Source organism: Ostrinia furnacalis, unplaced genomic scaffold (assembly GCF_004193835.3).
Source record: "Ostrinia furnacalis isolate ACB-3 unplaced genomic scaffold, ASM419383v2 OfSCF1783, whole genome shotgun sequence".
Lineage (NCBI taxonomy): Eukaryota > Metazoa > Arthropoda > Insecta > Lepidoptera > Crambidae > Ostrinia > Ostrinia furnacalis.
In genome coordinates this window covers 15,754-34,394 of record NW_021132022.1, presented here as the reverse complement: position 1 = coordinate 34,394, position 18,641 = coordinate 15,754, and the positions used below count along the sequence as shown (strand labels likewise).

The following is an 18,641-nucleotide window of genomic DNA, read 5'->3' as shown; positions in this document are numbered from 1 at the left end:
AACATTTTATCCATCCTTCACCCTTGGTATCGCTTGAAAACTTTTCTGTTCAGTACAGCCACTCAGTATCATCTCCTTCAGACTCAGGTGAGTTATATGAAGTTCTCTTTCTTTTATTTCACTTCCCTTTACCTACTCCATTGACTTTTTTGTTTTAATTCCCAGGGATCATCTCGTACATATAGGAAGGGATCATCTTGACCCAAGTCCCACTTTTTGTTAAATATTTGCTAAAATAATCTACAAGTACGCGGCTACGTTTTTATGGCCAAAATATTAAAATTAAACATAATAGAAAGCCTAACGACAACAGTAATTACATTTAACATTGTTTGAATAAAAGTAACATAAGCTCAAAGTCATGCCTATTTTAGATCAGAAGTACACAATTTTTCTTTTTTGTCGTCAAATTCGATGTATCGCTCACGCCACCATTACGATTTGACTGAGGCGGGGATGTGTCCAGAGCTATGTTTTACCAGTGAAAGAAACTAAATGACGTTAGTGGTTTCAGCACAATCGCGAAAGATCATCTTACCCCAGGGGATCAACTCGTACTACTTTCCCCTAAATCTGTAGAGAGATCAATTCTGTACATGAAATATATTTTCTAAATAACTATCAGGGGGTGATTAGTGATCGATACTGATGCCAAAAATGCAATCACTAAAATTTTTGTCTGTCTGTCAGTCTGTCTGTCTGTATGTCTGTCTGTCTGTCTGTATGTCTGTCTGTCTGTATGTTCCTTATAGAAACAAAAACTACTCGACGGATTTTAATGAAACTTGGTACAATTATTCTTCATACTCCTGGGCAGGTAATAGTATACTTAGGAATTCCCACGGGAACGCTCGAACGGGAATTAGCGGGAAAATCCTTTTGTATGAAAAAATCTAAACCGCGTAAGATAGACGCTTGAAATTCGGCATGCAGGTACCTTAGTAAACTTAAAGCTTAGTTACAAGAGAATATTGCAAAATTCTCACGGGAACGGGAGTTAAGAGAGCTAAACCGCGTAAGATAGATGAAGGGGGTAAAACGGGATCCACGCGTACGAAGTCGCGTAGTCACAGTCGGCCGCTAATTTATCATAATATCATTATAAATAAAATATCACAGCATGTTTAGGTAGTGAAGCTGAAAGTCAAGGTCTAGTAGATTACATAAGATCTTATCAGATGCAAAGTAGCTCTATAATGGAAGAAAAAGTGTTATCATCATGCTCTTATCACTCTTGTGCGTGACTGATTCTCAGGGTCATCATAATCTTAATAAAAATGCTCGATAGAACATCACCAGACAACTCCTTCGCAAAATATAGTAGGTACCTATGGTTACGTCAAAACTTAATATTTATATTCGTTTTTGTATTTTGGGTTCTTTATACTTTTCATTTTAGCAACTAAATAAGTAATACCTACCTAAACTTATTATATTTTATTTTCAACGATTAGATATGGAATAATCATTTCCGATCTTTTTAAAATTCTAATTCAATTATAATAAGATAGTAGATTGATTGGGGATTATAACTTTTAGTAACGCGAAATCGAAATATGTTATTTACGCTAAATAATGTCGTTGTACCAAGGATATAACTAATACGTGATGTATGAAGCCTTGTTTTGTGTGGTGTTTCAATGTTTAGCAAACATAAATATTAGCAAAAAGCACGACACATTTATTAGCTGAAAACTAGAACAGCATCCAAGTTACATCAGTTCACGCAACACACGCGGTTAAAAGCTAGAATGAGCTAGTACCGCGCGTGTTGATTTCTATTTTAAGATTTTCAGCACCCATGAAATTCTCAAACCATTATTACTTACGGCATATTTGTAGAGCTACATGTAGGTAATACGCTACTATAAATCACTAGCCGACTCAGTCTCGTCATTTGCAAAAGTTTTTAAATGGATTTTTATTTAATAGGTCATACGAGCGGTTTAAAACTAAAACGATGTCAATTACAATTTTTATCATCGACCCCACTGCTTAATTATTCGGTGCCATATTAATTGCTAAAACAGAGCGCTAAATCTACGGGGTTTTATGTAAATTTAACTGTAGACCTTGACCTACCGGAATTGCCTCTACTTAATTCCATATGCATATTTACGAGCGTTGGATATTGCAAAGCCTATAGTTTGAAGAAAACGTATATGTACGAGTATAGCTAATAAGCAGCGGAATCTATGTTACCTCCGTAGGTAATGAACAAGTGAGTTCCATACATAAATATGTTAATATTGTGCTATGAATGTCTTTAATATTTTATGTAGTTAAGTAACATTTGTTTGCCTTTGTATTACTAGCTAGTTACTTATTACTAGCAACTTCTTTCATATAAGATTAAGCAGTTAAACCTTCTCTGTCATATAAGATTTTAAACTTTCGCTCTCTTTCAAATGAAAACAAGAAACAAAACTAATTTAGGACCTACTATGCGATTAAAACGGAAAAAGAGCAAAATTTACTGTGGCAGTTGGTACTTATCAGTTTTCAGGGACAAAGTCTTTCTTTGTGAGTATTAAGGAAGTTGGTAAAAACAACATTATTTAATTTTACGGAATACACAAAGATATCAGGGTAATTATTATTTGCTTGCGTGAACAAACCCTGAAACTTTTAGGTCAATGGCTTGTCTTGTAGGACAATGGCTGTCAACTGTCAAATGTGTCTGGGAGGAGGTGGTTCCTCCCTTGTACCACCACCGCAAGGTCACTGTCGGCACGCGGCCCTCGCGTGATTGACGCCGGGACTACCATCAGGGTATTGAGCGTCTTTTCGCCTCGTCATTAGCGCTTTTACGGTGAAGTATGCCATTTACAAACACCATTGTATTAAGGACAAAACTTTTGTGGTAATTAAACGGACTCAGTCATCAGTCAGTGCCCTATTAGGCTCTATTGAATACATCGACCTAATGAACTGAACGTCGTGTTTATTTAATTGTATTGATTACTTGATATTGAGTGATTAAAAGTTACGAGCCTATTTTGGCCGTCAAGTTAATATTTAAAATATGTCTTTGAAAAAAAAAGTTTAAAAAAGTTTCGCAATCAGTACAATATTTTTACAATTTAAATTCAAAGTTTCAAGCTCCTAAAGCACAAAAAAGATATGGATGCAATGCAAAGTTAAATTGTATCCCTTATTGGAACGTGAAGAAGTATTTTAAGATCAGTGTTGAAACACTTGAATATTGTGATCCTTTGACGTAACAGAAATACCCTATTTGATTGGAAGAGGGGCGTTAAAATTTAAGTAAGGCATTCACGGCTGACGCGAGTAGTGACTGCGGCGCGACAGCTATAACCTTTACCCGGGCACGCCAACCTCACACCCCCCGTAAGTGATGGTGCCGTAATAATGCTGAACTTCAATTTAGAAACCTCATTGAAAAATCAATAGTCTAAATACATACCTACATACCATCAAAGATTATCATGTGCTTTACATGTGTGCTACACATGATTTCGTCATCGTCACTTATTAGGCGTATCTCATTTTATTTACGTTAAGAGATAGCAACGATTCAATTATTATGGATAAGAATAAACGAATTACCTAATTATTAAATAAAAATAGTGTGATAAATTCAGTTACGTACAAAAATTAATACACATGCCATTTATGGGTACCTACATTGCGAAAATTACCTGTTTTTGAAAGAAAGAAAGAAAAAACATTTATTCAGTATCATCATCACATATTATTGTAATAAACAACAAAATTTTCAATATTTATAAATATTATATTCACGTATTATTACGATAGGTACTGAAAAGGTATCCATTCAGCATGGTTTCATAGCATCTCAGTGATGCTACGACGCTGTTCTTTCGTAGATCTTTCGTTTTTCTTCAGTCAAAGATATAGAGACTTGTCATAATTTACTGGCAGCTCAACAAATACAGTTTTTTTCAAAATTAGGCATACGCAAATTAAATTTATCAAGAAAGTATATACATAATAAGTACCTACTAAATAGTGATTTGTTATATCAATAACGTAGATAGTGAGGAGTGTTGTATTCAGCCGACATTTTGATAGCGCGATAACGTCGGCGATTAAGGCTTCGCGCGGCCACGAGCGCCCGATAACATCCTGCGGCACCGACCATTACTTACAGTAATCCTGGCTGCACAGCCATAAACCCGACCGACTTATGGAAATGAAATCGCAATGCACCAGCCCATTTCACAACTCCTTCAAAAGTAATTATTTTCAGCCGCATTACTCGAACAATACCCACTTGACGTAGTTGTAGATCAGGAAGTCATTTTCTAAGTGTACTTAAGTAATAGACTCATTACCTACTGTTGTTGTATACGTGTTTTCCATAATAATAGGATGAGGACATTACGAAAATTAAAGGTGTTTCCGGAGTTGACCTTAGCTGATGTTTGACAACATGGACCAATAATTACAAGGCACATTTTTTGAATTTAATAAACATCAATTTGGTTGGTGAAAAAGATCTTTATTGAGAGAATTATATTACCATATACCTATCTAAATAAAATTGTCTTTTGGGAGATCATTTATGAGATTACAATCAGATACAGTTAATGATACAAGTTGACATTCAAGACCTAATTAAGGATATTTAAAATATTAAACCATTATTGTTTTTCGATTCAACACCTTTACTATCTTCTTAACAAATTCTAAACCTTCTTCGCAACATTAACCCAATTTTTATGAACTCCATTCAAGGCTGTTGAACTGAAACTCATGCTGGTGTTATTAGTCACTCAACACCTCATCGCAAGTCACCGTTTTCAAGTAACCTTTGCATTTGAATGAAATCGTGCCTTTTTGATAAAGGCGTCTATTGTAGTGCAAACACAGCCGATTGCGTCTGCCAATGAGCCATGTGTTTTTTAAACAATCCTTGTTTGAAAGCCTAATACGTCATGCTCACCGTCATAACAAATACAAAAAGGGACAATAATGAAAAACTTTTCTTTTCTAATGTTATATTATTGCTGTATCTTGCGACGGTCTTTCTTCGTTTTTAAATGTGTAGCAAAATGTTGTATGGTCTTCAGTTGTAAATAACTAATAAATATTTCACATTATATTATTTAATATGCACCGTATCATAGTTAACTACCAAGAGTTTTCTCGATGATTTAAGGAGAATACTAAATCTTAAAAAACCGTATTGAGTTTTCTTTTTACAGTAAATAAGTAAACCCGTTCATTGTAGTAATTTGTTGCAAAATTGGGGTAGTGGAATGCGGAAGTTACAAAGTAGGTAGTAGTATATTGACGAACTCCTTACAAGAGGTCAAAACGGTCACTCGTATTCTCTTTCTTAAGTCAATTGACTGAATAATTAATTGATTACAAAGCAATAAAACGTGTTTTCCTTTCTAACAGAATTTTATATTATGTACCAGTTTGTTTAAGCCTCGTTTAAAACCTTCTTTTGTGATAAATGCTGTTAATATTTTTTACTTGAAACTGAACAAGTCTAATAATTAAGAGCTTTAATATAATTTTAAAATAAAAAGGTTTATTTAAGGCATTCACGGTCACCGCATACGATTACTAGTGGAAGCTTACACTCGTGGATTTCCTACACATTCTTAGCGTACCGTGCATTTGTTTTATGTAAAATAGCTCGTATGAAATGAATAGGCGCTGTTTGAGGATATCGTATTGGTATACCTACCAGTACAAGTATATACTCGTGGAAATGTGTGTTTTTTATTGCTGTCGATTGCAATCAATCATTGATCTGTACGCTGTTATTATCAGTCGATTAGAATGGTCATGTAAAGCTTCCAGTACAAATGTTGCTACAGTTCTAGGTAAAACATCAACAAAGGTAGGTAGGTAAATACACGTATATCCCATTAGCGTTAAACATTTTTTATTCATAGTCATGGACTTGATGTCCCAGCCCAAATGGATGTTTGCTCTACGTCGAAGTGTGTGGAAATGAGGAATCAATAAGCGAGGGGAGGACTTCTAAACAAGCTCGCCGTAACGAGCTGCCCAGCGATCGCTAATGATGTTTAAAGTCAGAGGGTATTTCTCTTAAATATTAGCTCGTACATGTAAAAATTCGGAATTAAGTGTTGGAACCTTAAGATTAATGTGAATGAAGTACGAGAATTATGCTTTTACATTAGCGGAAATAGTTTAGGTATTTCTGTAAACACATTTTACGAGCACAAAAAAATTGTTAAACCTACGTCAAAATACCACTGGATAAATCTCATTGACTGTACCTAATTATAAATCCAATTCAAAGAAAGATAAGCTTCCGTTGACCTTTAATAAACATGTTAAGAGATAAGTAAGATAATAGTGGACACGCCTCCACGATTGTTGCTACCCACCGATAAATCCAGAGGCTAGGTAAGTCCTAGTAAAATAAAGCTGTGCTTGCCTCAAGCTTTTAACATTGACTCTTGTCTTAGGTGAAGATGTCATACATAGAAATCTACAATGAGAACATTCGCGATTTGCTGAACCCGAGTGCGGGTCCTTTGGAGCTGCGGGACGAAGGCGGCAGCGGCGCGCCCGTCGTGGCGGGCCTGAGCGAGGTGCGCGCCACCAGCGCCGCGCACGTCAGCGAGCTGTTGACGAGGGGAGACCGCGCGCGCACCGCCGAACCCACGCACGCCAACGAACATTCGTCAAGGGGCCACGCGCTGCTGAGGTGAGGATGACAAGACAATATTCTAATGAGGGCTATCGGTTTAGCGCTCACCAGCAAGCGCCACTGTAGAGTAAGGTCCGTCACTTGCTAGTAGCGAAGACAGTGGCACCAACTGGTGAGCGCTAAAGTGGTAGGAGGACTATCGCATTTGCACTAATCAAGATGGCGCCACTGTAGAGTAAGGTCCTGTCAATCGCCAGGGGTGCCAACTGTTAAGTATAAAAACGATAGCCCTCATTGACAAATACAAAAAAAAAAAAATAGGTACACCTGAAGCTAGCCCGTTCTTCTTCTTCTTCTTTTTTGATGTTGGCAATACACGAGGCCGACTTGATTTGTGTCATTTTCAAGTTTCAAGTGAGACGAGTTACAAAATGGGACCAAGTGGGAAGGGACTTGGTTTAAATAATGATATAATGAAGGATGATAGATGATACCCCTTCCCACCCTTTGAGTTCATATGAACTACTTGAGAGAATCCGAAGAATCACGCTGCGCTGTTTTGTTTTATTTGCTAAAGATGAATTTTAGAAAATAAAACAAAACCGCTAACATGACGCTTCACATTCCCACCAAGAAGTCCGTTAGCCCGTTTCCAGCTGCGATCCCAATATGTTGCCACTGGTTTAGAATGTTTCGATTTTTAAACGACAATTTTTTCACAATTTTTTCATCCGCGATCCCGTCTCGATAACACAAGCGGGCTGCTACGACTTTGGTTTCGTAGCGTTCTCTCGCTACGGAATGACGCTCGTAGCAGCTCCATTAGTGACCGACCGAATATTCGTTTTCGTTTTCGTTTTCGGCCATTTTCGGCCAAAAAATGGTCATTCGGCCATATTTTCGTTTTCGGCCAAAAACCAGCCGAAGCTTCGGTCAAACCGAATATCAGAAATTCGTGAATAAGATGGTGACATTTATCGTTCCGATATCTTCGGGAGTGAATCTGGTGCACTCATGGTTCCAATCAGACTTGAACGGACGCGGTATTGTCACACTCTTTTGAAGTTGTGAAGTGAGGTTACGTTGTAAAGGGTGTCCAGCTAGAATTTTCCAAGTTCAAAATTGAATACAAATAAAACCAAAGAGTTTTCAGTAAGTTTAATTGTTTCAAAATAGCACTTCCCAATATTTCAATATACACCGGAAATACTATTCTACTAAGAATTCATGATTAATTTTTTTGTGTTTTAATGCCGGTTTTCTTTAATCAATCTTTATAAAAATCAACTGTCAAACGTCATTATGTTTTTGGTCAAAACATTAACGGTTTCAAAGTTTTTACATAATTTCAGATTGAAATTTGAGAGTTGAAGGTCATTTTCGTTTTCGTTTTCGTTTTCGGCCGAAAATGAGACTGCAGCCGAAGCTTCGTTTTCGTTTCCGTTTTCGGCTGAAAATCCATATTCGGTCGGACACTAAGCTCCATGCTTCATTCGTAGCAAACTCCCGAATCTGAGACTGGCGGTAGCGCGCCGGGTCTGGAGTGTGCTACGACGTCTACGAACCGTAGCAGGGCTCTACGCGCTACGAGTACCAGACTAGCTTCTATAAAGTTTTTATCTTCTCATATTTGACGATACTGAGACAAAAAAATATTTGCCACATTCCTTTGCGCAAATAAGGATGTAGTATAATAATATTAATATGTTAAGCTGCAGCCTATTTATAATTACCTACTTTTTTTTGCCTTTTGGCATTTCAAATTCGTTCTGGTTCTGGATTCGTTCGTGGTTGAGTGGAGGCCGCGTACCGGAAAACGCAGCGTGGGACGTCCACCCTCAAGGTGGACCGACGACATCATAAAGGTAGCAGGAAAGCGCTGGACGCAGGCCGCTACCAACCGGGTAACATGGAAAGAATTGGGGGAGGCCTATGTTCAGCAGTGGACGTCCTATGGCTGAGATGATGATGATGATTTCAAATTCGTAGTTTACCATATCCACCTGGACATGTTTGTTTCGGCGTTTCTTCTCAGCACTTGCCATATGTTTGTCTCGAGGCGCTGGTAGGGCCCAAAAGATAAGGAGACATGTAAAGTGCTCCATAAGGGCTACTTTTTTTATTTACTGTATTTTGACGTTCATAAGTGCCACTAGGGTTCTTACTTCTTTTTTTGCTCAATAATAAAGTAACTTCTAAATATTAGTATGTTAATTATTAGCATGTTTATTAGTTTTATTGTTAATTTTGTGTATAGTAAGAAATAAAAGGCTTTTTTATTTTATTTATTATTATTTATAAGTGCCACTAGTGGTCTAAATTGAATAAAATATTTTTGATTTTGATTTTGTTTTTTGACAGTGTGACGGTGAGCATCCAGGTGGAAGGCGGCGTGCAGCGCGGGCGGCTGTTCCTGATCGACCTGGCGGGCTCGGAGCGCGCGGGGCTGCGCGCGCGCCGGCTCGAAGGCGCGCACATTAACCGCTCGCTGCTGGCGCTGGGAAACTGCATAATGGCACTCTCGGGGGGAGCTAGGTATGTACGGTCAACAGCACGTCAACTTGTGGCGGAGTTTTGGGCTGACACTGTGTAGGTTTGTTGTCGACACGAAAATAAGAAGCACGTTAACGTAAACACTGAGGTATCTTACGTAGTTGCGATACGGGCGACTTTGCAACGAAAATGTATAGCTTGATGTGCTGTCGACTGCAGGGCCGCGCCGACCGCCGGCAGCGCCTGTGTGCGGAACCTATAAAGCGCCTCTTTTCTAATGAATCGTCATAAAAAAACGAATTTAAATTATTTTTAACGAATATTTTAATTGTTAATTTTGACTAAAATAAATGTTCTTCAGTTTTACAGTAGGTACTTAGATAATATTATCATAAGTGTATTAAAACTGAAAACCACTTAGAAATTAGGATACTAAATAGGTAAATCCCGTTCGTTCTGCTTGCCAATTACTACGAAAAAGAAAACTCGAACTAAATTTTTACATGCTTAATACAAAGAATTGTATATTTAAATATTAATAACAAAGAAGCTTACTTGTTTCTAATCATAATAATACTAATATGACTATTACGTACCTACCTATGCTATGTAAAAACAGCAAGAGTCTAACTTTTTTTTTATATTAGTGCTACTGAAATGCACTTGCAACTGGTGCTAACAAGAATACTTTAATCATACTTAAATTATAATACAGGGTGTTTGGCGGAAGATTAGACATACTTCGTGGGTGTATAGGTAAGGTCATTTTAAGAATACAAGTTCGCCCATTTTACCCTAAGTGGGCTATTTTTTTAAATTTATATTTTTGTTTTAATTTAATTTTTTTTCAAAATAACTACCAGGGGGTGATTAGTGATCGACACTGATGCCAAAAATGCAATCAGTAAAATTTTTGTCTGTCTGTCTGTATGTTCCTTATAGAAACAAAAACTACTCGACGGATTTTAACGAACTTTGGTACAATTATTCTTCATACTCCTGGGCAGGTTATAGTATACTTAGGAATTCCCACGGAAACGGGAATTAGCGGGAAAATCCTTTTGTATAAAAAATCAAAACCGCTTAACCGCTTTTTGGCAAGCAGGTACCTTAGTAAACTTAAAGCTTAGTTACAACAGGATATTGCAAAATTCCCACGGGAGTAGGCGGGAAAAAACATATGTATGAAAAAATCTAAACCGCGTAAGATAGATGAAGGGGGTAAAACGGGATCCACGCGTACGAAGTCGCGGGCGGCCGCTAGTGTAAACTAAACTAAAACCCTAAGCGTAAAATGAAACCATAAACGTGAATCATAATAAACACATAAATATTGAGAGACTTGTTTAATAAGCGTAATATTTGTTTTGTTGCGCTTGCGCATACTGTACCTACTTACTTATCGATATGTACTCCATTTAAAAAAAATAGGTGGCAGTAGCGGCGCGGCGCCCCTATTGTCTTGGCGCCTGTGTGCGCCGCACACATCGCACACAGGGGCGGCGCGGCCCTGGTCGACTGTACAAAGTTATCATGTGTATTTCTTAAAAAAAAACTAGGGACTTTCGAGTAATAAAGTTATAGTTTCAGAGGAGGAAGATTGAAAAACGGACATTTTTTTTTATCAAAGTACCTACATTATTCTCTAAATACATATTATTATAATAATATTATTTGATAATTTTCTTCAGTAAGTTCTAATGACATAGGCATGGTATTAGTACTTAAAGAGTTGCTTTAGACTTTAGAAGTATGCAACGAATTGATAAAAAACAACAATATATAAAATGTCTATCAGAAGATAGGTACAAATTCCAAACATAAAATGGCGTGATTTTATACTTACATTGCATGACGATCCATCACGTGATAGTAATAGGGCACACTATTACCGTGACTCATCTGAACAATGAAACATGAGGGAAAAGAATCCACTAAATAAAACACCTACCATCACGTGGTGGCAGTAAACATCACTTCATTATTTTGATATCTAATTTATAATGCATGGGCGTCCCATCACATGCGTGTTAAAGCGCCACAATAGAGACATTTGAATCAAATGTTTATTGACTGTGACTATAATCAAATCATTTTTCCACGGTTAATCGTGACAAAACTTTCGTGGTAGAACGGTAAAGCTCTTAAAAGTTCACGGGTTTTGGTTTGGTTCTAGATACGTAAACTACCGTGACTCGAAGCTGACGCGTTTGCTAAGAGAGGTGTTGGGCGGCCGATGTCGGACGGCCATGGTGGCCCACGTGGCGCCGGGCGCCGCGCACAGGGAGACCACTCGCTCGACGTTGCACTACGCGCAGCGTGCTTCTTCTATTACTAATAGGGTAAATTATAATCTGTAACATACTAACGTCATCGTTTGCCACCTCGTAAAATGGATAGTTTATAATGTAAGCGTCAATTTCCAGGTAGAACGTGAGTTGATAGAGACTCCAATGCACATGTCTCAATATCGCACAGTCATCACCGAGTTGCGAGAAGAGATCTCTCGGCTCAAGTCTAAGATGAAAGACGACCGTTCAAGGTAGCTGTGCATTAAGTCTTTATTATTTAACAGTTATCGAAATTAGATCATGTACCTATAATAATAAATTGTTCTAATTTAACAGATCAAAAGAGGATCTAATGAGTCAGCACAAAGAAGAAGAGCTCACAAAAGAGCAAAGCGAAGAAAGCGCAGCTCATCTAAAGAATTTGCGCGACGCAATTGTGTCTACTTTCAAGCAACAGATGCGCCTGCGGCGACGTCTGATGGAGCTCGACAGCCATTTGTTGGGCTTAGCGCTGGACGCTGAAAGACAGCACGCGACTATTTCTCACTGGGAAGCGAGGTTCAATCGGCTGTACAAGCCAATTAGCTTGTCTGGATCACGATTAAGCACCCAGCAAAGTTATAGGTACGCACACGAATTTCTGGCAGATGTGGTAGTCATGTGGACGGTAAACTGAGACAGTTAAGAGAAGAGATATGTAAAACTTTATCAGGAATCAGTGTTATCCTTTAGCTAATTAAGTTTGTTTTTTTTCAGAGGTGGTACTGGCATGTCGACAAGCGGCAGCGAGCGCGCCGAGGCCGAGGTGGCCGTGGAGCAGGCGTGGGCGGAGCTGGCGGCCGTGGAGCGCGAGCAGGAGGCGGCGCGCTCCGAGCGCGACCGCGTCGAGCGCCAGCTCGAGCAAGTGCGCTTGCGAGGCGCGCAGCTGGAGCAGGTAACAAATATGTATTTATTTCTTTAAAGACTTTATTGCATACACATAAAATGATCGGTACAAAAAGGCCAGCTTAATGCCATTGGCATTCTCTTCCAGCTGACCATGGGCAAAACAAAGAATTTGAGTAAGTGGTGCTAAATAGTTTACGACATATTGCCTGTTTTCACCTAATTTTTAAGTGTGGTAACATATAACAGGAATTTTGATTTCATAGGGGCCACTTAAAAATTAGGGATTAATGGTGAAAACGAGCAGATAAGTACTCGTAATGCTTCATGATATCACCATTCTGAATCCAGTAACCTACCTTCTCTTATACGAAATCTGCAGCACTAGAAAACCGATCACCTATACTTACTTTCATTTGAAATAAAAATGTGACCTTGTTCAACCATGTTATTAACGGCTTCTAATATTTAAAGCGACACTTAACCTTTTAAAATGGCTATGAAAAATTATACAATATTTACCAACATGTTACACCAACCCTATCTTGACATCTTGAAGGGTGCCAAGCATGTAAATTGAAAGCTTTTAACAAATAAAAGTCAGGTAAATCTTAATGAAGAAAAATTACTTAATCGCCCTACCTAAGTACTTAAGAAACTAACAGGTTTTTTTTTTCAAAATACACGTGCTAGCTTGTTAGGACAATGTAATAAGTAAAACATAGCAGGACAATGTAATAGGTAATCAGACTTCGCAGGCGAATTGCCTAGTCCTACTACCGTTATCGAGTCTTTGGAATACTTGCTTTGCAGCTATTCATTCAGTGTAGCTTGCTATACACTTGTAGTATTTTGTAAATTGTTGAAACTTCGCTGCTTTCGATACCGAACAGGTAGCTCTATGAATTTGTTGTGACTCTTCTTTTAAGTAATTTGGTACAAAATATCCGTTAAGTTTTTTTAACCACAGCGAGGAAGCTCTTGGCCTCTCACCTGATGGTAAGTGACGATCAGGCCGAAGGTGGAAGCGAGCTTCACCCGGAATCCTCAACCACGGAGGAACTGGCTATTACCTCTAACTGCTGGAACACAACAATGCTGTTAACATTGTTGTTATGGCTAAGTTAAAAAGATTTGACGATTTCTTCTAAAAATATAAACCATTTCTTTTTTTTTATTTCGAAGTTCAAACTACTATTCAACGCGTGTTAAACTATAAATTCATTGGTCGCATAGGAGCTGCCCGCGCGCATCAGCAGCGGGCCGGAGCGAGAGGTTCTGGCGCTGGTGTGCCGCGTGCACGAGCTGGAAGCGGACAAGCTGGCGCTGCAGGGCGAGCGGGCTGCGCGCGCGCACGAGCTGCGGCGCCGCGACCTCGCGCTGCAGCGCCGCGACGCGCAGCGACGACTCTCCGACGAGATCATCACGCGCCAGCGGCGGGCGCTTGAAGGTTGCCTTTTACACAAACTACAAGTACTTCTCTATGTAAGGCAGAGTCGACAGCTCGTTAGCCAATACAATGTAAATGGAGGCGGACAAGCTGGCGCTGCAGGGCGAGAGGGCTGCGCGCGCGCACGAGCTGCGGCGCCGCGACCTCGCGCTGCAGCGCCGCGACGCGCAGCGACGACTCTCCGACGAGATCATCACGCGCCAGCGGCGGGCGCTTGAAGGTTGCCTTTTACACAAACTACAAGTACTTCTCTATGTTAGTTATAGTCGACAGCTCGTTAGACAATACAATGTAAATGGAGGCGGACAAGCTGGCGCTGCAGGGCGAGAGGGCTGCGCGCGCGCACGAGCTGCGGCGCCGCGACCTCGCGCTGCAGCGCCGCGACGCGCAGCGACGACTCTCCGACGAGATCATCACGCGCCAGCGGCGGGCGCTTGAAGGTTGCCTTTTATACAAACTACAAGTACTTCTCTATGTTAGGCAGAGTCGACAGCCCGTTAGACAATACAATGTAAATGGAGGCGGACAAGCTGGCGCTGCAGGGCGAGAGGGCTGCGCGCGCGCACGAGCTGCGGCGCCGCGACGACTCTCCGACGAGATCATCACGCGCCAGCGGCGGGCGCTTGAAGGTTGCTTTTCATATAAACTACAAGTACTTCTCTATGTTAGGCAGAGTCGACAGCTCGTTAGACAATACAATGTAAATGGAGGCGGACAAGCTGGCGCTGCAGGGCGAGAGGGCTGCGCGCGCGCACGAGCTGCGGCGCCGCGACCTCGCGCTGCAGCGCCGCGACGCGCAGCGACGACTCTCCGACGAGATCATCACGCGCCAGCGGCGGGCGCTTGAAGGTTGCCTTTTATACAAACTACAAGTACCTACTTCTCTATGTAAGGCAGAGTCGAGAGCACGTTACACTATACAATGTAAATGGAGGCGGACAAGCTGGCGCTGCAGGGCGAGAGGGCTGCGCGCGCGCACGAGCTGCGGCGCCGCGACCTCGCGCTGCAGCGCCGCGACGCGCAGCGACAACTCTCCGACGAGATCATTACGCGCCAGCGGCGGGCGCTTGAAGGTTGCCTTTTACACAAACTACAAGTACTTCTCTATGTTAGGCAGAGTCGACAGCTCGTTAGACAATACAATGTAAATGGAGGCGGACAAGCTGGCGCTGCAGGGCGAGAGGGCTGCGCGCGCGCATGAGCTGAGGCGCCGCGACCTCGCGCTGCAGCGCTGCGACGCGCAGCGACGACTCTCCGACGAAATCATCACGCGCCAGCGGCGGGCGCTTGAAGGTTGCCTTATAAATAAACTACAGACGACAAATCAAGCTAAAACTCTTTAGTTCTGATGTAGCTATAATAAAAGCAACTACTTACTAACTATGCAACAAAAATGGGTAGTCTGATGTGCCGATGACTATTAAGAAGGTACAGTCGACTTTACAACATCGTTTCAAAGTCACTACATATGCTATAGCCTGGTGAGCGGTTTCTCTTCTACAACTAGACTTGCAGTGCTGAACTCTGAGATATTCGAGAGTCCGAGTTGTGGTCGAATAGTTGAAAAATACTAATTTCGTGAATATTTACGTGCTTGCTTCTAAGTTCGAAGTTATTTAGGATTTCTAGTAAAGAATTCATTCTGTGTCTTTTTCTTGCACATGTATGAGTAAGTTGTATGTTTTTTTACAGAAATGAGCATTGGTATACCTCCTGAGCTTGGACAATTATATGAGCTGTACCAACAAGAGATCCACGCCTCTACGTACACAGAGAGTAACGACGTATACACGCCCACCTACAGGCTTCCGCCTATCTCAACAAGGTAGGTAAATAGCAGTAAGTGCATAGGTACAATAGTACAATTAGTGTTATTTCACGAGCAGCTGAAAGAATGTGCATTTCATGTTACATGGACCAAGAATAATGAGTATTGTTATTTTTTAGAGTTATTTTTTCAAAACGAATACAATAACATAAACTTCAACAAAATCGTTGAAACATAACAAAATAAAGTCACACACACATAACGACGATGAAGCACAATACCCCTATGACAAAAGGAAATCTTAAGAAAATATTAGTCTGTCATTAGTAAAGACAGAATATTTCCCGAGCTCAGAAAGCGTCTTTACCTCATATATTTGATGAGGGAATTTCCTTTATGTACTATTGAATGTTGACTGTGCCCACCAGTGACGAATGTTCTTTGTGGTGTTGTAGCATGTCGGAGCTGGCGTGGTCGGAGAGCTCGAGCGGGTCGGGCGGCACGCTCGCCTTATTTGCATAGTGCAAAATTATGTTTTTTGCATAGTGCAAAATTGTGCTTATTTGCATATCGTGCTCGGCACTTTGCCGAGTGCTCCATTATCGAATGCTTAAAAAAATGCCTAATGCCTAATGCCTAATAACATATATTTCGAAGATGATATTGCAGATTTTGCAATGTATTTATCATCATTTAATATTAATAACAATTACTGTGGTTTAACTACATACTTAATCGATTACAACAAAGCTACGAGACTACGATATGTCGTTGACTGTGCCCACCAGTGACGATTGTTCTTTGTGGTGTTGTAGCATGTCGGAGCTGGCGTGGTCGGAGAGCTCGAGCGGGTCGGGGCGCGGCTCGAGCTCGGGCTCGGGCGGCACGCTCGCCTTCGAGCGCCTGCCGCGTCTGGCGCCCACGCCCCGCCCAAGGACCAGATACAGGTTCATTGGCATTACCACAGATAAATGGATTAGAGTAGATACAGCAAGTTGATCGTCAAAGCGTGTCATTCCGATATGTCCAAATGGACATACATGGTTGATGTTCACGTAATCCGATTACAACAATCGGTTACGATGATTTTACGAGGACAGTAGTACGAACACGGTAGAAAGAAGAAATTATTTACGGATTGAGAATTGTAATTAACAGCACAAGTAACAAATAATTAATTAGAATAAAGTAGCAGTAGAAGAAGTATAAAGTAGCATTGTTTTTAATACATATCCTGCGATGTACTCTTAAGAGTTAAAACCATGGTCCCTGTATGTGGTGCACTCATACCGATCCCAAGGAACCGTACTTACTCATAACAATAAGACACACACTGATGCATGTATTCATGCACTTGACAAATTTATGTCTTGAAACGCTGGTAGGGTAAAAAAAATAACGAGATTTGACGATTTGTAAGAATTAATTTATTTTAAAAAGGTAAATAAAGATGTTTTTGGTTTTGTATTTAACAAATTATCAGTTTTATCGGAATTAATTAATTTTCGAATCGAGTCACACGATATCATTCGATGACTTTGCAAATGCAGTACGATGATACGATTACTTTTACGTTGCGGCAATCACTAAAATTCGCTAAAATGACACTAATGACGTTTAAAAAGTGGCACGCTCGGCTTCATACAATTTTTGACACATGCTGCATCTATCCATATTTTGTGGGCATTACAAAATAAATCATTTCGCCTCGCTAAACTATCTTACGGACATTTGACGCTTATAATATTGTGCTTACATTATAATCTATGCTGATATTTGGCGAATTGATGAACTAATTTTCTTATTGGTTATTGTGCCTTCATGAAAGACATTGTTACTTTTTGTCGCAAAAATATTGATGAAGGGGTGAAAATTTTTTATACGAATATGAAAATTCATACGTTCGTTCGTTCGTTCGTTTCAGCCGAAAGACGTCCACTGCTGGACTACGTTCATACGTACTAAGTACCTATTAAGTTTTTGTTAAGAAAGAAAGAATTTCAAAATACAATGTACTTAGTTAGTTTACACACCTAAACAGACTCAAAGCCGTGAGAAGAGGCATCATGAAATAAATTAAGTAAAGGTTCTCTCAAAGACTACCAACCACCACCAACGAGCGTTCAACATTAACCCACACTGTCGAAGTTTATATAATGAAAACGAATAGCGCGAATAAATAAGTAAATGACAGGTAAAGTTAAGGTTGCGTTGCAACCTTTACTTTGATACTGCTTGTGAATGAAAATTTATAATACAAAAGTTTTAAGTGTACTTGTTTAGAATATTTAAATACTCAAGGTCTGTCTACCCACAAAAGACGTTTTAAAAGTCGGTCAAGAATGTATTTGTGATGCATCACCTGTATATTCGCACTTTGCCAAAATCTTTCGAGGAAAAAGTTATTTTCCTTATTGATAGGCGTACCATTTACGCCTTTTAATTATACCTGTTATTGAATTCTTGTGTATCTATGCAGCCAGGCCAGTGCGGCGACTATGAAGCGGTACTCGAGCGACGACAGCCTCGTCATGGTGGCCCCGCGGCCGGGCGACGCGGCCGCGCCTTGAATCCTTCGACGCATTCGCATCGGAACGCGTCAATAACTATTCGGATATGGTTGACCATGGAAAGCACCTCAGAAAACATTATCTCTATGTTTCTCTCTAATAAACGTGCTGTACCTATGTTGTCAGTGGATAACTTTCAACAGGTTGCTAATCTTGAAAGTTATAAATTAAAGTTTTGTCCTGATCTTTGTAACATCCATCTTTTCCTGAAAAAAGATGAATATTTTCGCTAAGATGATAGATTTGGAGTGACCATTGTGGAATGAATATAATATGTAGAACTCTTTCAAACCATTAACAGCATAAAACCTACTAACTATAAACTTTTGTTTGCCGAGTGCTCCATTATCGAATGCTTAATGCCTAATAACATATTTTTCGAAGATATATTGCAGATTTTGCAATGAATTTATCATCATTTAATATTAATAACAATCACTGTGGTTTAACTACATAATTAATCGATTACAACAAAGCTACGATGCTACGACATATCGTAGTCTCGTAGCAAGAAATATAACAAGGCCGAATATTATTTATGTATTATTTTCGATTTTGT

At 40.0% G+C, this 18,641-nt stretch overlaps 1 protein-coding gene across 2 annotated transcripts in view; it reads left to right on the top strand.

Annotated features, from left to right (window-relative positions):
- The window catches only part of Kif19A (Kinesin family member 19A), a 26,340-nt gene extending 7,699 nt beyond the window's left edge, over positions 1–18,641 (top strand). Inside the window, exons 5-14 of one of the 2 annotated variants that reach the window (XM_028305757.1) lie at positions 6,441–6,682; positions 8,987–9,160; positions 11,295–11,460; positions 11,545–11,660; positions 11,746–12,033; positions 12,166–12,343; positions 13,531–13,744; positions 15,437–15,569; positions 16,328–16,459; positions 17,992–18,641. In XM_028305757.1, coding sequence (XP_028161558.1) covers positions 6,441–6,682; positions 8,987–9,160; positions 11,295–11,460; positions 11,545–11,660; positions 11,746–12,033; positions 12,166–12,343; positions 13,531–13,744; positions 15,437–15,569; positions 16,328–16,459; positions 17,992–18,082 — 1,734 coding nt within the window. In that variant the 3' untranslated portion in view covers positions 18,083–18,641. The remainder of the gene's footprint in view (positions 1–6,440; positions 6,683–8,986; positions 9,161–11,294; positions 11,461–11,544; positions 11,661–11,745; positions 12,034–12,165; positions 12,344–13,530; positions 13,745–15,436; positions 15,570–16,327; positions 16,460–17,991) is intronic. The other variant, XM_028305758.1, reaches the window with a different exon arrangement.